Source organism: Anomaloglossus baeobatrachus, chromosome 5 (genome assembly GCF_048569485.1).
Source record: "Anomaloglossus baeobatrachus isolate aAnoBae1 chromosome 5, aAnoBae1.hap1, whole genome shotgun sequence".
Classification (NCBI taxonomy): Eukaryota; Metazoa; Chordata; class Amphibia; order Anura; family Aromobatidae; genus Anomaloglossus; species Anomaloglossus baeobatrachus.
In genome coordinates this window covers 499,558,219-499,584,466 of record NC_134357.1, presented here as the reverse complement: position 1 = coordinate 499,584,466, position 26,248 = coordinate 499,558,219, and the positions used below count along the sequence as shown (strand labels likewise).

The 26,248-nt window shown below is 54.0% G+C and overlaps 1 protein-coding gene across 4 annotated transcripts in view; it reads right to left on the bottom strand.

Moving 5' to 3' along the window:
* QTGAL (queuosine-tRNA galactosyltransferase) overlaps nt 1–26,248 on the bottom strand; it is a 231,489-nt gene that overhangs the window by 20,809 nt on the left and 184,432 nt on the right. For all 4 annotated transcript variants that reach the window (XM_075350780.1, XM_075350781.1, XM_075350782.1 and 1 more), the window contains 2 exons: nt 5,156–5,251; nt 3,726–3,850 (listed from right to left, as the gene is read on the bottom strand). In XM_075350780.1, coding sequence (XP_075206895.1) covers nt 3,726–3,850; nt 5,156–5,251 — 221 coding nt within the window. The remainder of the gene's footprint in view (nt 1–3,725; nt 3,851–5,155; nt 5,252–26,248) is intronic.

Genomic DNA, 26,248 nt, shown 5'->3' with positions numbered 1-26,248 from the left:
GATGTCATCGTTCCTCTCTGGAGCTCTGCAGCAGGGGATCTCATTCCTGGAGATCTGGAGCAGGTGGTGATGTCATCGTTCCTCTCTGGAGGTCTGCAGGTGGAGATCTCATTCCTGCAGATCTGGAGCAGGTGGTGATGTCATCATTCTTTTCTGGAGGTCTAAAGCAGGAGCTGGAGATCTGGTGATGATGTCATCGTTCATTTCTGGAGGTCAGCAGCAGGAGATCCTAATTCTGGAGATATGGAGCAGGTGATGTCATCATTCATCTCTGGAGGTCTACTGCAGGTTATATTATCATTCCTGGAGGTCTAGAGCAGGTGATGTCATCTTTCCCTTCTGGAAGTCTACTGCAAGTGATGATGTCATCGTTGATCTCTAGAGGTCTACTGCAGGTGATATTATCATTCCTGGAGGTCTAGAGCAGGTGCTGTAATCTTTCCCTTCTGGAGGTCTACAGAAAGTGATGATGTCATCGTTGATCTCTGGAGGTCTACTGCAAGTCATGTCATCCTTCATCTCTGAAGGTTTCTGCAGGTGATGTCATAATTCATCTCTTGAGGTCTACTTCAGGTGATGATATTATCCTTCATCTCTGGAGGTCTTTTTCAGGTGATTATGTTGTCATTCATCTCTGGAGGTCTAATGCAGGTGATAATGTCATAATTCATCTCTGGAGGTCTGCAGCAGAAGATGATGTCATCGTTCATCTTGGGAGGTCTACTGCAGGTGATGTCATCGTACATCTGTGGAGGTCTACAGCAAGTGATGTCATCGTATATCTGTGGAGGTCTACAGCAGGTGATGTCATCACAATCTGTGGCGGTCTACAGCAGGTGATGTCATCGTATATCTGTGGAGGTCTACAGCAGGTGAGGTTATCGTATATCTGTGGAGGTCTACAGCAGGTGATGTCATCGTATATCTGTGGATGTCTACAGCACGTGATGTCATCGTATATCTGTGGAGGTCTACAACAGGTGATGTCATCATACATCTTTGGAGGTCTACAGCAGGTGATGTCATCGTATATTTGTGGAGGTCTACAGCAGGTGATGTCCTCGTATATCTGTGGAGGTCTACAGAACGTGATGTCATCGTATATATCTGTGGAGATCTACAGAAGGTGATGTCATCGTACATCTGTGGAGGTCTACAGCAGGTGATGTCATCATACATCTGTGGAGGTCTACAGCAGGTGATGTCATCGTATGTCTGTGGAGGTCTACAGCAGGTGATGTCATCGTATATATCTGTGGAGGTCTACAGCAGGTGATGTCATCGTACATCTGTGGAGATCTACAGCAGGTGATGTCATCGTACATCTGTGGAGGTCTACAGCAGGTGATGTCATTGTATATCTGTGGAGGTCTACAGCAGGTGATGTCATCGTATATCTGTGGAGGTCTACAGCAGGTGATGTCATCGTACATCTGTGGAGGTCTACAGCAGGTGATGTCATCGTATATCTGTGGAGGTCTACAGCAGGTGATGTCATCGTATATCTGTGGAGGTCTACAGCAGGTGATGTCATCGTATATCTGTGTAGGTCTACAGCAGGTGATGTCATCGTACATCTGTGGAGGTCTACAGCAGGTGATGTCATCGTATATCTGTGGAGGTCTACAGCAGGTGATGTCATCGTATATCTGTGGAGGTCTACAGCAGGTGATGTCATCGTATATCTGTGGAGGTCTACAGCAGGTGATGTCATCGTATATCTGTGGAAGTCTACAGCAGGTGTTGTCATCGTATATCTGTGGAGGTCTACAGCAGGCAATTCAATCGCTGTGGTCCACATCTCGTTGCAGGTTCCTTGTGGTGTGAGATTATTTGTTGAAGTCGGTGAAATTATGAAACTCGAGACATCGTCATTGAACAAATAGTCAACAGAGACAAACATCAGTCACCGGAGGACACTGTCGGAGCCAAATGGCGCGCCCTACCTGCCGCAGAACAGGACTACACATGTCAGCATGCCCATAGAGCACTCACTCGTTCTCATGTACATGGAGCACAGCAGCAATAAATGGCAATAAGGTTTACTGGGACTTGTAGTTCCACAGTATCTTATAAATCTCTATGATTGAAGGCTTGGATAAGAGAATAATACACAATATGACAATGAGAGTTTCATTAAGCATGATGAGAGTAGTTGTCCTTCAGCAGCATGCTCTTTGGGTTTGATCGGTAGTGAGTGAGTTAACAGGAGGCAGAGTCACGTGACGTGGTAGACAGAGTATGTGAAAATGCCCCCAGCATTATTCTCTATCCATCAAATATTATGGCTGATGCTTCTCTCCTGTGACCCGCCAGATTACGCCCCGATAAGCTCAACGCTGCAAAACCCGTCTCGTCCTCCAAACAGGACGGGCCTTGTCTTTACTAGGTGCCATAGGCCTCATTTATAAACAATTTCTTTGTTGCCGATAGCAACCAATCAGAGCTTAGCTTTCATTTCTTAAACAGCTCTGGTAAAATGAAAGCTGCGCTGTGATAGGATGCTCTGGGCAACAATGACCGCTTGGAGTAAGAGCTAGGCCGTGCCATGATGCTGTACTCGGCAGCGGAGCGGAGTCCTGTATGGGGGGAGGAGGCAGGGCTGGTCCTGGGGGGTCGGACGCATGAAGCCGACAATGGGTGTAAGACGGTACAGGGCTAGATACAGGCAGAGCATCGCAGCTATGACAGAAAGATGTCAGGACACGCAGAGCATCGCAGCTATGATAGAAAGATGTCAGGACACGCAGAGCATCGCAGCTATAATAGAAAGGTGTCAGGACACGCAGAGCATCGCAGCTATGATACCGTAGAAAGATGTCAGGACACGCAGAGTATCGCAGCTATGACAGAAAGATGTCAGGACACGCAGAGCATCGCAGCTATGACAGAAAGATGTCAGGACAGGTAGAGCATCGCAGCTATGACAGAAAGATGTCAGGACACGCAGAGCATCGCAGCTATGACAGAAAGATGTCAGGACAGGTAGAGCATCGCAGCTATGACAGAAAGATGTCAACAGGCAGAGCATCGCAGCTGTGATAGAACAGTGTCCGGACAGGCAGAGCATCGCAGCAATGATAGAAAGGTGTCAGCACAGGCAGAGCATCGCAGCTATAATAGAAAGGTGTCAGGACACGCAGAGCATTGCAGCTATGATAGAAAGATGTCAGGACACGCAGAGCATTGCAGCTATGATAGAAAGGTGTCAGGACAGGCAGAGCATCGCAGCTATGATAGAAAGGTGTCAGGGCACGCAGAGCATCGCAGCTGTGATAGAAAGGAGTCAGGACACAGAGCATCGCAGCTATGGTAGAAAGGTGTCAGGACACACAGAGCATCGCACCTATAATAGAAAGGAGTCAAGACACGCAGAGCATCGCACCTATGATAGAAAGATGTCAGGACACGTAGAGCATCGCAGCTATGATAGAAAGATGTCAGACTCAGGACACAGAGCATCGCAGCTATGAGAGAAAGGTGTCAGGATCTGCAGAGCATCGCACCTATGATAGAAAGGAGTCAGAACATGCAGAACATCCTAGCTATGATAGAAAGGTGTCAGGATCCGCAGAGCATTGCAGCTATGATAGAAAGGTGCCAGGATCCGCAGAGCATTGCAGCTATGATAGAAAAATGCCAGGATCCGCAGAGCATTGCAGCTTGCTGCGTATGAGGCCATATTACCGTGCCCACTCCATACAGTATGTATAGTATACACTCACTCTGATACAAAATGCGTGGCGGCGTGTTCGTGGTAGCGGTACTGCAGGAGACACTCATCTACGCGATGTACGCCGCCACCTTTCCGAAGGTGATCATAGAAGAACAGCAGATCCTCTGGGGTCCCCTGGAAACAAAAAGACAAAGAGCGCCATGACCTATAATGATACACACTGATGATGGTGGGGGTGATAATGATGAGGATGATGAGACAAGCGCTGCTTCTATACAGTCCTCTGACATCATACAGAAGATCTGGATCAGATCCTTGTTTTTTACAAGTTCTGCTACTTTCTAACACACTTCATGTTCCACTATCTCCGCTAGCTGTCAGTGAATGTGATCATTGTCATTCAACACTGAAAGTGGGAAAACTCCAAAGAACTGGAAATTCAGGATAAAAAACTGGTTAAAAATCTGACAACCACCCCACTCAATTCCCAGGCTGACACTCTCCTATTGTGAGGGGGTAAGACGTGAGGCACCTCGTGTGGGAACCCCGCGCCGAAGCATAAACCGTTTATAGGAACTGATATTTGTCTCTGATAGAAGTTACATTTCCTCGCTTCGGTGCCAAGAAAGTATCTGACGCCCACTTGTGCGCCGGTACTCCCGGGAAGGGGGATAACCACATTAGAAGTTGGATGAGGGGTGGGATTCAGCTGCTGGGATGCCCCATGTTGTTCCCATAGACAGTCACTTCTCCCGACTATCCCAACAGGGTCACGCAGGGACTGAAATGCTATAACCACCAACAGCCCCCCCCCCCTCCCCGAAGTGTTCAGCTGCCCCTTTAAAGGGTGCCTGTTGTGGATGATGCCCCTTACACGCAGACGACGTGGTGACCTGACCCTCGGTGCTTTGCTTGCCATTTCCCAGGACCCTGCTATTTCTGGCCATCTGACAAACCCTCCTTATCACTCCGAGGCGAGAAAATGGGACCCTGTAAAAAGAAGAGGAGCAGCGGGGGTCCGGGTCAGTATGGCAATCAGCCATTCACGACTTCCTCTCCTTATATAGAGATATATAGACGAAGATTGTAACCTTGGGCCACCAGTACTACCATAAGGGGTGGTCCAAATGAAAAGAAAAGCCCTATAATGCATAGAATAAAGTCTGAGATACAGTGAAGACATTCTTTTCTTATATTTTTCTGTATAATCAATATCTTAAAGGGCAGTTCCATTTTAAGACGATATCGACATAACTGGTTCAGCAATCATCACTTAGTCATAAGGTGAAAACAATTTATTGAAAAAGTTTCGCAAAATGACTATCATCATCCCAATTATCACTCTCATCATGGCTCAGATTTCGCCGCCTTTTTGCCTGGGAGGAGCTATCACTTGTGCTCTTTGTCGCCCTCCGATGGACAGTGTTTGAACTGCATGGCAGGATCAAAAATGAATGATCTGGAAGAGTCTGGTCTTACCTGGCCATCTTCAACAAATTGCCCCACGTAGCAGAACCACTCTTTGGAACAGAACCAGGTAGGCATGATGACGGTGGGCCCATGTGATGTAAAGACCTACGAATACAAACAGACAGAGGCCTTTGAGTTCAGAGCACCTCCGGGCTTATGGAAAACTAAGAGACAATTTTTAAGGACAATGTCATTAGTTCAACTGTTCTTAGCATTTATAATATACTAGAAGGTGGCCCGATTCTACGCATCGGGTATTCTAGAATTTACGTATTGTGTAGTTCATGTATGATTTTTGTTATATATATATATATATATATATATATATATATATATAGATGTTGTTGTGTGTACTTACCAGGTGTTTGTGTAGGGTGCTGTACATGTTATGCGTGTTGTCTGGGTGTGATGGGGGGTGAGAGCGGTGTTGTATGTGTGTTGCGTGTGTTGCGTTGTTTGTGGAGCGCTGTGTGTCTGTAGCGTTGTGTGTGTGTGTGTGGTGTGTTTTGGGGGAGGTATGTTTTGTGCAATGTGTGTGTTGTGCGGTATGTGCGTATATTTATGTATGCCGCGGTGTTTGTGTGTTGGGTGTTGTGTGTGTGCAGCATTGTCTGTGTGTGTGGGTGTCTGTGTAGGGCAGTTGTTTGTGGTTCCCAGTGTGTGTGTGGTGTGTTTTGCAGTGCGCACGCGCGTGTGTGTGTGTGTGTTGGGGGGAGGTGTGCACTTACCATCGTGCTCCATCCCCCATGTTGCGCACCCCCCATCGTGCTCCATCCCCCATACAGCGCACTCCCCATCGTGCTCCATTCCCTATGCTGCGCACCCCCCATCGTGCTCCATCTCCCATGCTGCGCACCCCCAAACGTGCTCCATCCGCCATGCTGCGCACTCCCAAACGTGCTCCATCCACCATGCTGCGCACTCCCAAACGTGCTCCATCCGCCATACTGCGCACTCCCAAACGTGCTCCATCCGCCATACTGCGCACTCCCCATCGTGCTGCATCCCCCATGCTGCGCACTCCCAAACGTGCTGCATCCGCCATGCTGCGCACTCCCAAACGTGCTCCATCCGCCATGTTGCGCACTCCCAAACGTGCTCCATCCACCATGCTGCGCACTCCCAAACGTGCTCCATCCGCCATGCTGCGCACTCCCAAACGTGCTCCATCCGCCATACTGCGCACTCCCAAACGTGCTCCATCCGCCATACTGCGCACTCCCCATCGTGCTGCATCCCCCATGCTGCGCACTCCCAAACGTGCTGCATCCGCCATTCTGCGCACTCCCAAACGTGCTCCATCCGCCATGTTGCGCACTCCCAAACGTGCTCCATCCGCCATACTGCACACTCCCAAACGTGCTCCATCCACCATACTGCGCAGTCCCCATCGTGCTCCATCCCCGGAGCTGCGCACCCCCCATCGTGCTCCATCCCCCATGCTGCACCAGCATCAGCCTCTCTACCCGCAGCATCAGCCTCTCTACCCGCAGCATCAGCCTCTCTGCCCGCAGCATCAGCCTCTCTCCTCCCAGCATCAGCCTCTCTCATCCCAGCATCAGCCTCTCTCCTCCCAGCATCAGCCTTTTCTGTCCCTAGCATCAGCCTCTCTCCTCCCTAGCATCAGCCTCTCTGCCCGCAGCATCAGCCTCTCTGCCCGCAGCATCAGCCTCTCTGCCCGCAGCATCAGCCTCTCTCCTCCCAGCATCAGCCTCTCTCCTCCCAGCATCAGCCTCTCTCCTCCCAGCATCAGCCTCTCTCCTCCCAGCATCAGCCTCTCTCCTCCCAGCATCAGCCTCTCTCATCCCAGCATCAGCCTCTCTCCTCCCAGCATCAGCCTCTCTCATCCCAGCATCAGCCTCTCTCCTCCCAGCATCAGCCTCTCTCCTCCCAGCATCAGCCTTTTCTGTCCCCAGCATCAGCCTCTCTCCTCCCAGCATCAGCCTTTTCTGTCCCTAGCATCAGCCTCTCTCCTCCGAGCCTACCCCAGCCTCAGCCTCCCCCAGCATCAGCCTCTCTCCTCCCAGCATCAGCCTCTCTCCTCCCAGCATCAGCCTCTCTCCTCCCAGCCTACCCCAGCCTCAGCCTCCCCCAGCATCAGCCTCTCTCCTCCCAGCATCAGCCTTTTCTGTCCCCAGCATCAGCCTTTTCTGTCCCCAGCATCAGCCTCTCTCCTCTCAGCCTACCCCAGCCTCAGCCTGCCCCAGCATCAGCCTCCCCCAGCATCAGCCTCTCTCCTCCCAGCATCAGCCTCTCTCCTCCCAGCCTACCCCAGCCTCAGCCTCTCTCCTCCCAGCATCAGCCTTTTCTGTCTCCAGCATCAGCCTCTCTCCTCCCAGCCTACCCCAGCCTCAGCCTCCCCCAGCATCAGCCTCTCTCCTCCCAGCCTCCTCCAGCACGCCGTGCTCCTCTGCCGACACAGATCCGATCGCATACACACACACACACACACACACACACACGATCGCATACACACACACACACACCCTCACACACATCCGATCGCATACACTCACACACACCCGATCGCATACACTCACACACACCCGATCGCATACACTCACGCACACACCCGATCGCATACACTCACGCACACACCCGATCGCATACACTCACGCACACACACATTGACGATATTGCACATACGCGCTCACACTCACAACATCCGGAGATACCACATGCTTCTGGCCATGTGATCCTCCGGCAGGTCCTGGAAGTTCCAAAGGAGAGCGCAGTCCTGCACTACCCGTATATGCTTGTTACACCTGGGCTCACTGGTGGGGAAGGAAAATACAGCACCGGTCGTCTCCGATGAGAACCGGATCAGCGTGCAGGTCCAAATAGAAACAGTCAGTTCCAATCATCCATATAGAAGAAGAATAAGACCGCACCAATGCTGATATCTTTTTCCGGAGATTCTTTATTCCATATACAAAGATAAAAGGTGTGTAGCAGTCAGCGGGTGGAGGAGACCTGGATGCGGCCCCTCACTGCGGACGACGGCCGTTTCGCCTGTGATTAGGCTTCCACGGGTCCACATGTGGGGTAAGATCAACTCTCCTTAAATAGGATAGTGCATCCAGGTGACCTCCCCACATGTAAAAAAAGTGCAAATGAAGTGTATAATACAATAAAAGGTACTATGTATACATACTTAACGTACCAATGATAAAAACAAACATTGTGAACAATCCAGAATCGGACAATATTACAGAGATGTAAATTATCATGGCATTCACAAAAATAAGTTCATACATGGTTCATAAATGTGGTAATAATTATTACAATCCATCTGTACTTTATTTAATTTTTCTGGGATATCTTTTATACATTATTAACAATCCCACTAATCCTGAAACATGTATACCTATTTAACCATGATAATATTCCTGCGATAAAAAAACTCTATTACAAGAAGACTGATAAGTCATTGCGGTCATTCATTCCCAATGCTCCCTGTGCTCCATATTTTATAATTAACTTTGCCTCCATTTGCAACAATAGTTTATGATGGTCCCCTCCTTGCAATGGGAGTGAAACCCTTTCCAAACCGGCAAAATTCAAGATATCAGGGCAGCTATTGTGCGATTCACGTACATGTGCTATCAATCTTGGGGATCCCTTTCCTGTCAGAATTGAATTATAGTGTTCCTTAAACCGGACATATAGGCATCTGATGGTTTTTCCTATATAAAATCTCCCACAGGGACACATTATTGCATAGACTACAAATTTTGTCTTACACGATATGAATTGGTTAATATAATGTGTATGCACACCAATTTTTACGGACTTGCCGGTCAAGTGCAGATTGCAAAACCTGCATTGGCCACATTTAAAGTTGCCATTCGGAGATTGTTTATCCAACCATGTATTTCTGCTAGTTAATCTGTTTTTGACCAGCAAGTCCCTCAAATTGTGGCATCTCCTGTAGGAAATTAATGGTTTGGAAACAGTCATGTTTTTCAATTCAGGATCCCTCTCCAGGATGTGCCAATTCTCATTAAGAGAAGAAGAAGAGAGGTCAGGTCCTGGAAGTTCACTGCACAGTATCGCCGCCGAAAAGCAAGCGATATCCCAGGATGTTGTGAGTGTGTGGATGCGATGTGATGTGTGTGTGAGGTGTGTGTGAGAGTGAGTGTGATCTGATGTGTGTGCTGTTATGTGTGTGTGTGTGTGTGTGTGTGTGTGTATGTTCCGCCGCTGCAGGACCTTGATGCGCTGGTAACTATGCTACCATGGTTACTAGCGTATCCCGTCCCCCGCTCGCACGGGAGCCCACACCAGCATACGGCGGCAACCCCAGCAATGCGAGGGTATGTGTCGGCTGGGTTGGCAGCGTACGCTGATGTGGGCTCCCGGGGGTACAGTACTCACCTGGGAGTCGTGGCTCCGTGACCGTGTCGGTTCGGGTAATGCGTGGGGGGGCGGGGCCAGAGCTAGCGTGCATTGCGTGAGGGGGGCGGGGCGTGGCCGAGTTGCCAATGCCTGCAGGGTGCCGGGGCGAGAGGCCAATCTGTGGGGGGGCGGAGCCTGGGCGAGTGGCCGGCCAATCCGTGTGGGGGCGCAGCCTGGGCGAGCGGCCAATCCGTGTGGGGGGCGGGGCCATGGCGAGCCCAGCGGCCAATCAGCTTTGTGTCACCGTAAGGACACAATTTTGGAGCAAGACAGACAGACAGAATAAGGCAATTATATATATAGATGGGAAAGGTTTGTGACAACTTGACTTTACTCCTAGCATGGTTGTCAGTAAACCATGAGAAAGTGGTAGACAGGTTTGTGGTAACCTGCTCCCTCTCCATTCATACAGACACGGCGTGGGAACACAAGCCATCAATGTCAACACTAGAGGCTTCTAAGGAGAAATGTCCCGTTGTGCCCGAAACACGTCAAATATTGGAGTGACGTGTGGAATTTATAAACGGAGTGTAAGAGTGGTGATGTGGTGACCGGACAAGGTGGGAAATGGCGTCTCAACTATGACTACAACTCCCAAAGGGCGGCACAACAATAAACAAAGGCCTGTGAAAACACGGGGGAGGGGTCAAGCAATGGAAATGTTTCAAGGAGAGAAGGAATGACCTAAAAAGGTGTATGCTACATGGGGCCACAGGTGAAGCTGGTGAGAGACATGGGGCCACAGGTGAAGCTGGAGAGAGACATGGGGCTACAGGTGAAGCTGGAGAGAGACATGGGGCTACAGGTGAAGCTGGAGAGAGACATGGGGCTACAGGTGAAGCTGGAGAGAGACATGGGGCTACAGGTGAAGCTGGAGAGAGACATGGGGCTACAGGTGAAGCTGGAGAGAGACATGGGGCCACAGGTGAAGCTGGAGAGAGACATGGGGCTACAGGTGAAGCTGGAGAGAGACATGGGGCTACAGGTGAAGCTGGAGAGAAACATGGGGCTACAGGTGAAGCTGGAGAGAGACATGGGGCTACAGGTGAAGCTGGAGAGAGACATGGGGCTACAGGTGAAGCTGGAGAGAGACATGGGGCTACAGGTGAAGCTGGAGAGAGACATGGGGCTACAGGTGAAGCTGGAGAGAGACATGGGGCTACAGGTGAAGCTGGAGAGAGACATGGGGCTACAGGTGAAGCTGGAGAGAGACATGGGGCTACAGGTGAAGCTGGAGAGAGACATGGGGCTACAGTTGAAGCTGGAGAGAGACATGGGGCTACAGGTGAAGCTGGAGAGAGACATGGGGCTACAGGTGAAGCTGGAGAGGGACATGGGGCTACAGGTGAAGCTGGAGAGGGACATGGGGCTACAGGTGAAGCTGGAGAGGGACATGGGGCTACAGGTGAAGATGGGGAGAGACATAGGGCTACAGGTGAAGATGGGTAGAGACATAGGGCTACAGGTGAAGATGGGGAGAGACATAGGGCTACAGGTGAAGCTGGTGAGAGACATGAGGCCACAGGTGAAGCTGGAGAGAGACATGGGGCTACAAGTGAAGCTGGAGAAAGACTTGGGGCTACAGGTGAAACTGGAGAGAGACATGGGGCTACAGGTGAAGCTGGAGAGAGACATGGGGCTACAGGTGAAGCTGGGGAGTGACATGGGGCTACAGGTGAAGATGGAGAGAGACATGGGGCTACAGGTGAAGCTGGTGAAAGACATGGGGCTACAGGTGAAGATGGGGTGAAACATGGGGCTAGAGGTGAAGCTGGAGAGACATAGGGCTACAGGTGAAGCTGGAGAGAGACATGGGGCTACAGGTGAAGCTGGAGAGAGACATGGGGCTACAGGTGAAGCTGGAGAGATACATGGGGCTACAGGTGAAGCTGGTGAGAGACATGGGGCTACAGGTGAAGATGGGGAGTGACAAGGGGCTACAGGTGAAGCTGGAGAGAGACATGGGGCTACAGGTGAAGCTGGGGAAAGACATGGGGCTACAGGGGAAGCTGGAGAGAGACATGGGGCTACAGGTGAAGCTGGAGAGAGACATGGGGCTACAGGTGAAGCTGGAGAGAGACATGGGGCTACAGGTGAAGCTGAAGAGAGACATGGGGCTACAGGTGAAGCTGGAGAGAGACATGGGGCTACAGGTGAAGCTGGAGAGAGACATGGGGCTACAGGTGAAGCTGGAGAGAGACATGGGGCTACAGGTGAAGCTGGTGAGAGACATGGGGCTACAGGTGAAGCTGGAGAGAGACATGGGGCTACAGGTGAAGCTGGAGAGAGACATGGGGCTACAGGTGAAGCTGGAGAGAGACATGGGGCTACAGGTGAAGCTGGTGAGAGACATGGGGCTACAGGGGAAGCTGGAGAGAGACATGGGGCTACAGGGGAAGCTGGAGAGAGACATGGGGCTACAGGTGAAGCTGGGGAGAGACATGGGGCTACAGGGGAAGCTGGAGAGAGACATGGGGCTACAGGGGAAGCTGGAGAGAGACATGGGGCTACAGGGGAAGCTGGAGAGAAACAAGGGCTACATGTGAAGTTGGTGAGAGACATGGGGCTACAGGTGAAGCTGGTGAAAGACATGGGGCTACAGGTGAAGATGGGGTGAAACATGGGGCTAGAGGTGAAGCTGGAGAGAGACATGGGGCTACAGGTGAAGCTGGAGAGAGACATGGGGCTACAGGTGAAGCTGGAGAGATACATGGGGCTACAGGTGAAGCTGGTGAGAGACATGGGGCTACAGGTGAAGCTGGTGAGAGACATGGGGCTACAGGTGAAGCTGGTGAGAGACATGGGGCTACAGGTGAAGCTGGTGAGAGACATGGGGCTACAGGTGAAGCTGGAGAGAGACATGGGGCTACAGGGGAAGCTGGAGAGAGACATGGGGCTACAGGTGAAGCTGGAGAGAGACATGGGGCTACAGGTGAAGCTGGTGAGAGACATGGGGCTACAGGTGAAGCTGGTGAGAGACATGGGGCTACAGGTGAAGCTGAAGAGACATGGGGCTACAGGGGAAGCTGGAGAGAGACATGGGGCTACAGGTGAAGCTGGTGGGAGACATGGGGCTACAGGTGAAGCTGGTGAGACATGGGGCTACAGGTGAAGCTGGAGAGAGACATGGGGCTACAGGTGAAGCTGGTGGGAGACATGGGGCTACAGGTGAAGCTGAAGAGACATGGGGCTACAGGGGAAGCTGGAGAGAGACATGGGGCTACAGGTGAAGCTGGTGGGAGACATGGGGCTACAGGTGAAGCTGGTGAGACATGGGGCTACAGGTGAAGCTGGAGAGAGACATGGGGCTACAGGTGAAGCTGGTGGGAGACATGGGGCTACAGGTGAAGCTGGTGGGAGACATGGGGCTACAGGTGAAGCTGGAGAGAGACATGGGGCTACAGGTGAAGCTGGAGAGAGACATGGGGCTACAGGGGAAGCTGGAGAGAGACATGGGGCTACAGGGGAAGCTGGTGAGAGACATGGGGCTACAGGTGAAGCTGGTGAGAGACATGGGGCTACAGGTGAAACTGGTGGGAGACATGGGGCTACAGGGGAAGCTGGAGAGAGACATGGGGCTACAGGAGAAGCTGGTGAGAGACATGGGGCTACAGGGGAAGCTGGTGAGAGACATAGGGCTACAGGGGAAGCTGGAGAGAGACATGGGGCTACAGGGGAAGCTGGAGAGAGACATGGGGCTACAGGGGAAGCTGGAGAGAGACATGGGGCTACAGGGGAAGCTGGAGAGAGACATGGGGCTACAGGGGAAGCAGGCGAGAGACATGGGGCTACAGGTGAAGCTGGAGAGAGACATGGGGCTACAGGTGAAGCTGGAGAGAGACATGGGGCTACAGGTGAAGCTGGTGAGAGACATGGGGCTACAGGTGAAGCTGGTGAGAGACATGGGGCTACAGGTGAAGCTGGTGGGAGACATGGGGCTACAGGGGAAGCAGGCGAGAGACATGGGGCTACAGGGGAAGCAGGCGAGAGACATGGGGCTACAGGTGAAGCTGGAGAGAGACATGGGGCTACAGGTGAAGCTGGAGAGAGACATGGGGCTACAGGTGAAGCTGGAGAGAGACATGGGGCTACAGGTGAAGCTGGTGAGAGACATGGGGCTACAGGTGAAGCTGGTGAGAGACATGGGGCTACAGGTGAAGCTGGAGAGAGACATGGGGCTACAGGGGAAGCTGGAGAGAGACATGGGGCTACAGGGGAAGCTGGAGAGAGACATGGGGCTACAGGGGAAGCTGGAGAGAGACATGGGGCTACAGGGGAAGCTGGAGAGAGACATGGGGCTACAGGGGAAGCTGGAGAGAGACATGGGGCTACAGGGGAAGCTGGAGAGAGACATGGGGCTACAGGGGAAGCTGGAGAGACATGGGGCTACAGGGGAAGCTGGAGAGAGACATGCGGCTACAGGGGAAGCTGGAGAGAGACATGGGGCTACAGGGGAAGCTGGAGAGAGACATGGGGCTACAGGTGAAGCTGGAGAGAGACATGGGGCTACAGGGGAAGCTGGAGAGAGACATGGGGCTACAGGTGAAGCTGGAGAGAGACATGGGGCTACAGGTGAAGCTGGAGAGAGACATGGGGCTACAGGGGAAGCTGGTGAGAGACATGGGGCTACAGGTGAAGCTGAAGAGACATGGGGCTACAGGGGAAGCTGGAGAGAGACATGGGGCTACAGCTGAAGCTGGTGGGAGACATGGGGCTACAGGTGAAGCTGGTGGGAGACATGGGGCTACAGGTGAAGCTGGTGGGAGACATGGGGCTACAGGTGAAGCTGGAGAGAGACATGGGGCTACAGGTGAAGCTGGAGAGGGACATGGGGCTACAGGTGAAGCTGGAGAGAGACATGGGGCTACAGGGGAAGCTGGAGAGAGACATGGGGCTACAGGGGAAGCTGGAGAGAGACATGGGGCTACAGGTGAAGCTGGAGAGAGACATGGGGCTACAGGGGAAGCTGGAGAGAGACATGGGGCTACAGGGGAAGCTGGAGAGAGACATGGGGCTACAGGGGAAGCTGGAGAGAGACATGGGGCTACAGGGGAAGCTGGAGAGAGACATGGGGCTACAGGGGAAGCTGGAGAGAGACATGGGGCTACAGGGGAAGCTGGAGAGACATGGGGCTACAGGGGAAGCTGGAGAGAGACATGCGGCTACAGGGGAAGCTGGAGAGAGACATGGGGCTACAGGTGAAGCTGGAGAGAGACATGGGGCTACAGGTGAAGCTGGAGAGAGACATGGGGCTACAGGTGAAGCTGGTGAGAGACATGGGGCTACAGGTGAAGCTGGTGAGAGACATGGGGCTACAGGTGAAGCTGAAGAGACATGGGGCTACAGGGGAAGCTGGAGAGAGACATGGGGCTACAGGGGAAGCTGGAGAGAGACATGGGGCTACAGGGGAAGCTGGAGAGAGACATGGGGCTACAGGGGAAGCTGGAGAGAGACATGGGGCTACAGGGGAAGCTGGAGAGACATGGGGCTACAGGGGAAGCTGGAGAGAGACATGCGGCTACAGGGGAAGCTGGAGAGAGACATGGGGCTACAGGTGAAGCTGGAGAGAGACATGGGGCTACAGGTGAAGCTGGAGAGAGACATGGGGCTACAGGTGAAGCTGGTGAGAGACATGGGGCTACAGGTGAAGCTGAAGAGACATGGGGCTACAGGGGAAGCTGGAGAGAGACATGGGGCTACAGGGGAAGCTGGAGAGAGACATGGGGCTACAGGGGAAGCTGGAGAGAGACATGGGGCTACAGGGGAAGCTGGAGAGAGACATGGGGCTACAGGGGAAGCTGGAGAGAGACATGGTGCTACAGGTGAAGCTGGAGAGAGACATGGGGCTACAGGTGAAGCTGGTGAGAGACATGGGGCTACAGGTGAAGCTGAAGAGACATGGGGCTACAGGGGAAGCTGGAGAGAGACATGGGGCTACAGGTGAAGCTGGTGGGAGACATGGGGCTACAGGTGAAGCTGGTGGGAGACATGGGGCTACAGGTGAAGCTGGAGAGAGACATGGGGCTACAGGTGAAGCTGGAGAGGGACATGGGGCTACAGGTGAAGCTGGAGAGAGACATGGGGCTACAGGGGAAGCTGGAGAGAGACATGGGGCTACAGGGGAAGCTGGAGAGAGACATGGGGCTACAGGGGAAGCTGGAGAGAGACATGGGGCTACAGGGGAAGCTGGAGAGAGACATGGGGCTACAGGGGAAGCTGGAGAGAGACATGGGGCTACAGGGGAAGCTGGAGAGAGACATGGGGCTACAGGGGAAGCTGGTGAGAGACATGGGGCTACAGGTGAAGCTGGTGAGAGACATGGGGCTACAGGTGAAACTGGTGGGAGACATGGGGCTACAGGGGAAGCTGGAGAGAGACATGGGGCTACAGGGGAAGCTGGTGAGAGACATGGGGCTACAGGGGAAGCTGGTGAGAGACATGGGGCTACAGGGGAAGCTGGAGAGAGACATGGGGCTACAGGGGAAGCTGGAGAGAGACATGGGGCTACAGGGGAAGCTGGAGAGAGACATGGGGCTACAGGGGAAGCTGGAGAGAGACATGGGGCTACAGGGGAAGCAGGCGAGAGACATGGGGCTACAGGTGAAGCTGGAGAGAGACATGGGGCTACAGGTGAAGCTGGAGAGAGACATGGGGCTACAGGTGAAGCTGGTGAGAGACATGGGGCTACAGGTGAAGCTGGTGAGAGACATGGGGCTACAGGTGAAGCTGGTGGGAGACATGGGGCTACAGGGGAAGCAGGCGAAAGACATGGGGCTACAGGTGAAGCTGGAGAGAGACATGGGGCTACAGGTGAAGCTGGAGAGAGACATGGGGCTACAGGTGAAGCTGGAGAGAGACATGGGGCTACAGGTGAAGCTGGTGAGAGACATGGGGCTACAGGTGAAGCTGGAGAGGGACATGGGGCTACAGGTGAAGCTGGAGAGAGACATGGGGCTACAGGGGAAGCTGGAGAGAGACATGGGGCTACAGGGGAAGCTGGAGAGAGACATGGGGCTACAGGGGAAGCTGGAGAGAGACATGGGGCTACAGGGGAAGCTGGAGAGAGACATGGGGCTACAGGGGAAGCTGGAGAGAGACATGGGGCTACAGGGGAAGCTGGAGAGAGACATGGGGCTACAGGGGAAGCTGGAGAGAGACATGGGGCTACAGGGGAAGCTGGAGAGAGACATGGGGCTACAGGGGAAGCTGGAGAGACATGGGGCTACAGGGGAAGCTGGAGAGAGACATGCGGCTACAGGGGAAGCTGGAGAGAGACATGGGGCTACAGGTGAAGCTGGAGAGAGACATGGGGCTACAGGTGAAGCTGGTGAGAGACATGGGGCTACAGGTGAAGCTGGTGAGAGACATGGGGCTACAGGTGAAGCTGAAGAGACATGGGGCTACAGGGGAAGCTGGAGAGAGACATGGGGCTACAGGGGAAGCTGGAGAGAGACATGGGGCTACAGGGGAAGCTGGAGAGAGACATGGGGCTACAGGGGAAGCTGGAGAGAGACATGGGGCTACAGGGGAAGCTGGAGAGAGACATGGTGCTACAGGTGAAGCTGGAGAGAGACATGGGGCTACAGGTGAAGCTGGTGAGAGACATGGGGCTACAGGTGAAGCTGAAGAGACATGGGGCTACAGGGGAAGCTGGAGAGAGACATGGGGCTACAGGTGAAGCTGGTGGGAGACATGGGGCTACAGGTGAAGCTGGTGGGAGACATGGGGCTACAGGTGAAGCTGGAGAGAGACATGGGGCTACAGGTGAAGCTGGAGAGGGACATGGGGCTACAGGTGAAGCTGGAGAGAGACATGGGGCTACAGGGGAAGCTGGAGAGAGACATGGGGCTACAGGGGAAGCTGGAGAGAGACATGGGGCTACAGGGGAAGCTGGAGAGAGACATGGGGCTACAGGGGAAGCTGGAGAGAGACATGGGGCTACAGGGGAAGCTGGAGAGAGACATGGGGCTACAGGGGAAGCTGGAGAGAGACATGGGGCTACAGGGGAAGCTGGTGAGAGACATGGGGCTACAGGTGAAGCTGGTGAGAGACATGGGGCTACAGGTGAAACTGGTGGGAGACATGGGGCTACAGGGGAAGCTGGAGAGAGACATGGGGCTACAGGGGAAGCTGGTGAGAGACATGGGGCTACAGGGGAAGCTGGTGAGAGACATGGGGCTACAGGGGAAGCTGGAGAGAGACATGGGGCTACAGGGGAAGCTGGAGAGAGACATGGGGCTACAGGGGAAGCTGGAGAGAGACATGGGGCTACAGGGGAAGCTGGAGAGAGACATGGGGCTACAGGGGAAGCAGGCGAGAGACATGGGGCTACAGGTGAAGCTGGAGAGAGACATGGGGCTACAGGTGAAGCTGGAGAGAGACATGGGGCTACAGGTGAAGCTGGTGAGAGACATGGGGCTACAGGTGAAGCTGGTGAGAGACATGGGGCTACAGGTGAAGCTGGTGGGAGACATGGGGCTACAGGGGAAGCAGGCGAGAGACATGGGGCTACAGGTGAAGCTGGAGAGAGACATGGGGCTACAGGTGAAGCTGGAGAGAGACATGGGGCTACAGGTGAAGCTGGAGAGAGACATGGGGCTACAGGTGAAGCTGGTGAGAGACATGGGGCTACAGGTGAAGCTGGTGAGAGACATGGGGCTACAGGTGAAGCTGGAGAGAGACATGGGGCTACAGGTGAAGCTGGTGGGAGACATGGGGCTACAGGGGAAGCTGAAGAGAGACATGGGGCTACAGGGGAAGCTGGAGAGAGACATGGGGCTACAGGTGAAGCTGGAGAGAGACATGGGGCTACAGGGGAAGCTGGAGAGAGACATGGGGCTACAGGGGAAGCTGGAGAGAGACATGGGGCTACAGGGGAAGCTGGAGAGAGACATGGGGCTACAGGGGAAGCTGGAGAGAGACATGGGGCTACAGGGGAAGCTGGAGAGACATGGGGCTACAGGGGAAGCTGGAGAGAGACATGCGGCTACAGGGGAAGCTGGAGAGAGACATGGGGCTACAGGTGAAGCTGGAGAGAGACATGGGGCTACAGGTGAAGCTGGAGAGAGACATGGGGCTACAGGTGAAGCTGGTGAGAGACATGGGGCTACAGGTGAAGCTGAAGAGACATGGTGCTACAGGGGAAGCTGGAGAGAGACATGGTGCTACAGGGGAAGCTGGAGAGAGACATGGGGCTACAGGGGAAGCTGGAGAGAGACATGGGGCTACAGGGGAAGCTGGAGAGAGACATGGGGCTACAGGGGAAGCTGGAGAGAGACATGGGGCTACAGGGGAAGCTGGAGAGAGACATGGGGCTACAGGTGAAGCTGGAGAGAGACATGGGGCTACAGGTGAAGCTGGAGAGAGACATGGGGCTACAGGTGAAGCTGGAGAGAGACATGGGGCTACAGGTGAAGCTGGTGAGAGACATGGGGCTACAGGTGAAGCTGAAGAGACATGGGGCTACAGGGGAAGCTGGTGGGAGACATGGGGCTACAGGTGAAGCTGGTGGGAGACATGGGGCTACAGGTGAAGCTGGAGAGAGACATGGGGCTACAGGTGAAGCTGGAGAGGGACATGGGGCTACAGGTGAAGCTGGAGAGAGACATGGGGCTACAGGGGAAGCTGGAGAGAGACATGGGGCTACAGGGGAAGCTGGAGAGAGACATGGGGCTACAGGTGAAGCTGGAGAGAGACATGGGGCTACAGGGGAAGCTGGAGAGAGACATGGGGCTACAGGTGAAGCTGGAGAGAGACATGGGGCTACAGGTGAAGCTGGAGAGAGACATGGGGCTACAGGGGAAGCTGGTGAGAGACATGGGGCTACAGGTGAAGCTGAAGAGACATGGGGCTACAGGGGAAGCTGGAGAGAGACATGGGGCTACAGCTGAAGCTGGTGGGAGACATGGGGCTACAGGTGAAGCTGGTGGGAGACATGGGGCTACAGGTGAAGCTGGAGAGAGACATGGGGCTACAGGTGAAGCTGGAGAGGGACATGGGGCTACAGGTGAAGCTGGAGAGAGACATGGGGCTACAGGGGAAGCTGGAGAGAGACATGGGGCTACAGGGGAAGCTGGAGAGAGACATGGGGCTACAGGTGAAGCTGGAGAGAGACATGGGGCTACAGGGGAAGCTGGAGAGAGACATGGGGCTACAGGGGAAGCTGGAGAGAGACATGGGGCTACAGGGGAAGCTGGAGAGAGACATGGGGCTACAGGGGAAGCTGGAGAGAGACATGGGGCTACAGGGGAAGCTGGAGAGAGACATGGGGCTACAGGGGAAGCTGGAGAGACATGGGGCTACAGGGGAAGCTGGAGAGAGACATGCGGCTACAGGGGAAGCTGGAGAGAGACATGGGGCTACAGGTGAAGCTGGAGAGAGACATGGGGCTACAGGTGAAGCTGGTGAGAGACATGGGGCTACAGGTGAAGCTGAAGAGACATGGGGCTACAGGGGAAGCTGGAGAGAGACATGGGGCTACAGGGGAAGCTGGAGAGAGACATGGGGCTACAGGGGAAGCTGGAGAGAGACATGGGGCTACAGGGGAAGCTGGAGAGAGACATGGGGCTACAGGGGAAGCTGGAGAGAGACATGGGGCTACAGGTGAAGCTGGAGAGAGACATGGGGCTACAGGGATAGCTGGAGAGAGACATGGGGCTACAGGGGAAGCTGGAGAGAGACATGGGGCTACAGGTGAAGCTGGAGAGAGACATGGGGCTACAGGTGAAGCTGGAGAGGGACATAGGGCTACAGGTGAAGCTGGAGAGAGACATGGGGCTACAGGGGAAGCTGGAGAGAGACATGGGGCTACAGGGGAAGCTGGAGAGAGACATGGGGCTACAGGTGAAGCTGGAGAGAGACATGGGGCTACAGGGGAAGCTGGAGAGAGACATGGGGCTACAGGGGAAGCTGGAGAGAGACATGGCTACAGGGGAAGCTGGAGAGAGACATGGGGCTACAGGGGAAGCTGGAGAGACATGGGGCTACAGGGGAAGCTGGAGAGAGACATGCGGCTACAGGGGAAGCTGGAGAGAGACATGGGGCTACAGGTGAAGCTGGAGAGAGACATGGGGCTACAGGGGAAGCTGGAGAGAGACATGGGGCTACAGGGGAAGCTGGAGAGAGACATGGGGCTACAGGGATAGCTGGAGAGAGACATGGGGCTACAGGGGAAGCTGGAGAGAGACATGGGGCTACAGGGGAAGCTGGAGAGAGACATGGGGCTACAGGTGAAGCTGGAGAGAGACATGGGGCTACAGGTGAAGCTGGTGAGAGACATGGGGCTACAGGTGAAGCTGAAGAGACATGGGGCTACAGGGGAAGCTGGAGAGACATGGGGCTACAGGTGAAGCTGGTGGGAGACATGGGGCTACAGGTGAAGCTGGTGGGAGACATGGGGCTACAGGTGAAGCTGGAGAGAGACATGGGGCTACAGGTGAAGCTGGAGAGGGACATGGGGCTACAGGTGAAGCTGGAGAGAGACATGGGGCTACAGGAGAAGCTGGAGAGAGACATGGGGCTACAGGTGAAGCTGGTGGGAGACATGGGGCTACAGGTGAAGCTGGTGAGACATGGGGCTACAGGTGAAGCTGGAGAGAGACATGGGGCTACAGGTGAAGCTGGTGGGAGACATGGGGCTACAGGTGAAGCTGAAGAGACATGGGGCTACAGGGGAAGCTGGAGAGAGACATGGGGCTACAGGGGAAGCTGGAGAGAGACATGGGGCTACAGGTGAAGCTGGTGGGAGACATGGGGCTACAGGTGAAGCTGGTGAGACATGGGGCTACAGGTGAAGCTGGAGAGAGACATGGGGCTACAGGTGAAGCTGGTGGGAGACATGGGGCTACAGGTGAAGCTGGTGGGAGACATGGGGCTACAGGTGAAGCTGGAGAGAGACATGGGGCTACAGGTGAAGCTGGAGAGAGACATGGGGCTACAGGGGAAGCTGGAGAGAGACATGGGGCTACAGGGGAAGCTGGTGAGAGACATGGGGCTACAGGTGAAGCTGGTGAGAGACATGGGGCTACAGGTGAAACTGGTGGGAGACATGGGGCTACAGGGGAAGCTGGAGAGAGACATGGGGCTACAGGGGAAGCTGGTGAGAGACATGGGGCTACAGGGGAAGCTGGTGAGAGACATAGGGCTACAGGGGAAGCTGGAGAGAGACATGGGGCTACAGGGGAAGCTGGAGAGAGACATGGGGCTACAGGGGAAGCTGGAGAGAGACATGGGGCTACAGGGGAAGCTGGAGAGAGACATGGGGCTACAGGTGAAGCTGGAGAGAGACATGGGGCTACAGGTGAAGCTGGAGAGAGACATGGGGCTACAGGTGAAGCTGGAGAGAGACATGGGGCTACAGGTGAAGCTGGTGAGAGACATGGGGCTACAGGTGAAGCTGGTGAGAGACATGGGGCTACAGGTGAAGCTGGTGGGAGACATGGGGCTACAGGTGAAGCTGGAGAGAGACATGGGGCTACAGGTGAAGCTGGAGAGAGACATGGGGCTACAGGTGAAGCTGGAGAGAGACATGGGGCTACAGGTGAAGCTGGTGAGAGACATGGGGCTACAGGTGAAGCTGGTGGGAGACATGGGGCTACAGGGGAAGCTGGTGAGAGACATGGGGCTACAGGTGAAGCTGGAGAGAGACATGGGGCTACAGGGGAAGCTGGAGAGAGACATGGGGCTACAGGGGAAGCTGGTGAGAGACATGGGGCTACAGGTGAAGCTGGAGAGAGACATGGGGCTACAGGGGAAGCTGGAGAGAGACATGGGGCTACAGGGGAAGCTGGAGAGAGACATGCGGCTACAGGGGAAGCTGGAGAGAGACATGGGGCTACAGGTGAAGCTGGAGAGAGACATGCGGCTACAGGGGAAGCTGGAGAGAGACATGGGGCTACAGGTGAAGCTGGAGAGAGACATGGGGCTACAGGGGAAGCTGGAGAGAGACATGGGGCTACAGGGGAAGCTGGAGAGAGACATGCGGCTACAGGGGAAGCTGGAGAGAGACATGGGGCTACAGGTGAAGCTGGAGAGAGACATGCGGCTACAGGGGAAGCTGGTGAGAGACATGGGGCTACAGGGGAAGCTGGAGAGAGACATGGGGCTACAGGTGAAGCTGGAGAGAGACATGGGGCTACAGGGGAAGCTGGTGAGAGACATGGGGCTACAGGGGAAGCTGGAGAGAGACATGGGGCTACAGGTGAAGCTGGAGAGAGACATGGGGCTACAGGGGAAGCTGGAGAGAGACATGGGGCTACAGGGGAAGCTGGTGAGAGACATGGGGCTACAGGTGAAGCTGGAGAGAGACATGGGGCTACAGGGGAAGCTGGAGAGAGACATGGGGCTACAGGGGAAGCTGGAGAGAGACATGCGGCTACAGGGGAAGCTGGAGAGAGACATGGGGCTACAGGTGAAGCTGGAGAGAGACATGCGGCTACAGGGGAAGCTGGAGAGAGACATGGGGCTACAGGTGAAGCTGGAGAGAGACATGGGGCTACAGGGGAAGCTGGAGAGAGACATGGGGCTACAGGGGAAGCTGGAGAGAGACATGCGGCTACAGGGGAAGCTGGAGAGAGACATGGGGCTACAGGTGAAGCTGGAGAGAGACATGCGGCTACAGGGGAAGCTGGTGAGAGACATGGGGCTACAGGGGAAGCTGGAGAGAGACATGGGGCTACAGGTGAAGCTGGAGAGAGACATGCGGCTACAGGGGAAGCTGGTGAGAGACATGGGGCTACAGGGGAAGCTGGAGAGAGACATGGGGCTACAGGTGAAGCTGGAGAGAGACATGGGGCTACAGGGGAAGCTGGAGAGAGACATGCGGCTACAGGGGAAGCTGGAGAGAGACATGGGGCTACAGGTGAAGCTGGAGAGAGACATGGGGCTACAGGTGAAGCTGGAGAGAGACATGGGGCTACAGGTGAAGCTGGTGAGAGACATGGGGCTACAAGTGAAGCTGAAGAGACATGGGGCTACAGGTGAAGCTGAAGAGACATGGGGCTACAGGTGAAGCTGGAGAGAGACATGGGGCTACAGGTGAAGCAGGCGAGTGACTTGCTGAAAAATCTCCAGCATGTTAACTCTTTACACCCTGGTGATCAGGAAGATTACTTAGTAGTCAGACATATTTGCCATTCAGGAGACTGGGAAAGCTGGGTAAGTCCTATACAACCTGTCACCCAGCTTTCCCAGTAGCAGCAGAACTAAAATCCTCACAGATGCCGATATTACATTGTATTATCAATTTGGAAAGGTTTATAGACCGCTCCGACTGCAATGTGTAATGGAGGCAGATAAATGAGGTGAAAAACTGGAGAAAAAAAGCTCAAGCCGAGACTTGCCCACCGGGGCAGCAGGTTTCCCCGCTCTGCCAGCCTTCGCTGGGTGTCAGTCGCCTGTACACAAATCCTCTGTGGTAATTTGCCCTTCTTCCCGGAGATTATCCCACGCGTTCAGGAGCTGCTGGGACTTGCTGCATTCAGGGGTCGAGAGGTGACACTTCATCATCGCACCTGTCACCACCGCTCTACCTGTACTGTCAGCCACAGTGGAGGGGGCAATAACGAGCACCACGGCATATAGCCACGTAATGTCTGTACCGAGCCCTAATGGCATCAACCCTCTGCAAGACCAAATACTGAAACACTCTGTGCTGCTGGAGGACAACCTGCACATCCACTATGTGACTCAGTCTGTGGCTTTCCACAAGATAAACACACTCTTCTCCTGACATACTCTGTGCTGCTATGGATGGTCCCCTATGTAATTCTCAGGCTAGATGAGCGCTCGCTGTGCTGTGGACCTTACGCCTTTCACTATGTGACCTAAAATAGTCTGCGCTTCTACAACACTAGGCTCCTTATATTACATCAGTTTCAGTAGTCAACATTCCTCTCCTGAAACACTCTGTGCTGCTAGGGGACCATGCACCTTTCATTATGCAACTCCCAGTCTGTGTACTCCCATACGATTAACACAGCCCTCTCCTGAAATACTCTGTGCTGCTTTTAGACTCTTCTCAACCTCTATGTAACTCTCAGTCTGGGACACTCCTCTCCTGAAATACTCTGTGCTGCTTTTACACTCTTCTCCTTCCACTATGTGACACTTTGTCTGGCACACTTCTCTCCTGAAATCCTCTGGGCTGCTGTGGACCCTATTCCATGTACTACTTAACCCGCAACCACGCTGTGGCCTCCCACTAGATTTGCGCACTCCTCTCCTGAAATACACTGTGCTGCTGGGGGACCTTGTGCCTTTCAGTATGCAACTCCTAAGATCCACACAACCTTTTCCTTAAATACTCTGTACTGCTGTGGACCCTACTTCATCCATTCCTTATCCCTCACGCTGTGGGCTCCCAGACGTTCCACACAATCCTCTCCTGAAATCCTCTGTGCTGCTTTTAGACTCTTCTCTTCCTCTATGTAACTCTCAGTCTGGCACACTCCTCTCCTGAAATACTCTGTGCTGCTTTTAGACCCTTCTCCTTCCACTATGTAACTCTCAGTCTGGCACACTCCTCTCCTGAAATACTCTGTGCTGCTATTAGACCCGTCTCCTTCCATATGTAACTCTCAGTCTGGCACACTCCTCTCCTGAAATACTCTGTGCTGCTTTTAGACTCTTCTCTTCCTCTATGTAACTCTCAGTCTGGCACACCCCTCTCCTGAAATACTCTGTACTGCTTTTAGACCCTTCTCCTTCCACTATGTAACTCTAGGTCTGAGACACTCCTCTCCTGAAATCCTCTGTGCTGCTATTAGACCCTTCTCCTTCCACTATGTAACTCTAGGTCTGAGACACTCCTCTCCTGAAATACTCTGTGCTGCTTTTAGACTCTTCTCCTTCCACTATGTAACTCTCAGTCTGGTACACTCCTCTCCTGAAATACTCTGTGCTGCTTTTAGACCCTTCTCCTTCCACTATGTAACTCTCAGTCTGGCACACCCCTCTCCTGAAATACTCTGTACTGCTTTTAGACCCTTCTCCTTCCACTATGTAACTCTAGGTCTGAGACACTCCTCTCCTGAAATACTCTGTGCTGCTTTTAGACCCTTCTTCTTCCACTATGTAACTTTCGGTGTGGCACACCCCTCTGCTGAAATCCTCTGTGCTGCTGTGATCATTAATGATTGCCGGCCTCTCCCTGTACCCTGGTGATGAGTAAAGTGGATGCACATGGCCGCAGCCATGTGAATCGCGTTACACACAGCCTCCTGACGTGTCAGATCTCACTGGCCGGATCTGGCCCTTATCAGAGCGTCCTGATGTCATTGACAGAAGGCCCATATAGCTCCAGCTGAGAGGCGGGGGTCCCCCTTACATCATGGTGGGGGGGCGGTGTACACCGCTGGCACATCACCAGTGTGTGGGCTAAGCACCTCTAATCCTCCATCTGGGCTTTCTCTACCCCTCTGCTTGCTGTCAGTGAAGGAGTCAGAACCCCTGTTCAGACCTGTATGTGGTCTGGATATCCCTTTGGGTCCCGCACTGATACATTGTAACAAACTCTCAGCACAGGCTGATTCGTTCAGTGCTGTACACTGTACCAACCCTTCAGCTGTGGGGAGTCCATAAAGGCTTAGCGGCCTCTGAATGGAGGAGTACTTTTTCCATTCACTGACAGCTAGCAGAGATCTTGACAATAATGTGATATATGGGGTATATTTGTGTATCTACATTGAGTAGGAGACCCCTCTTATG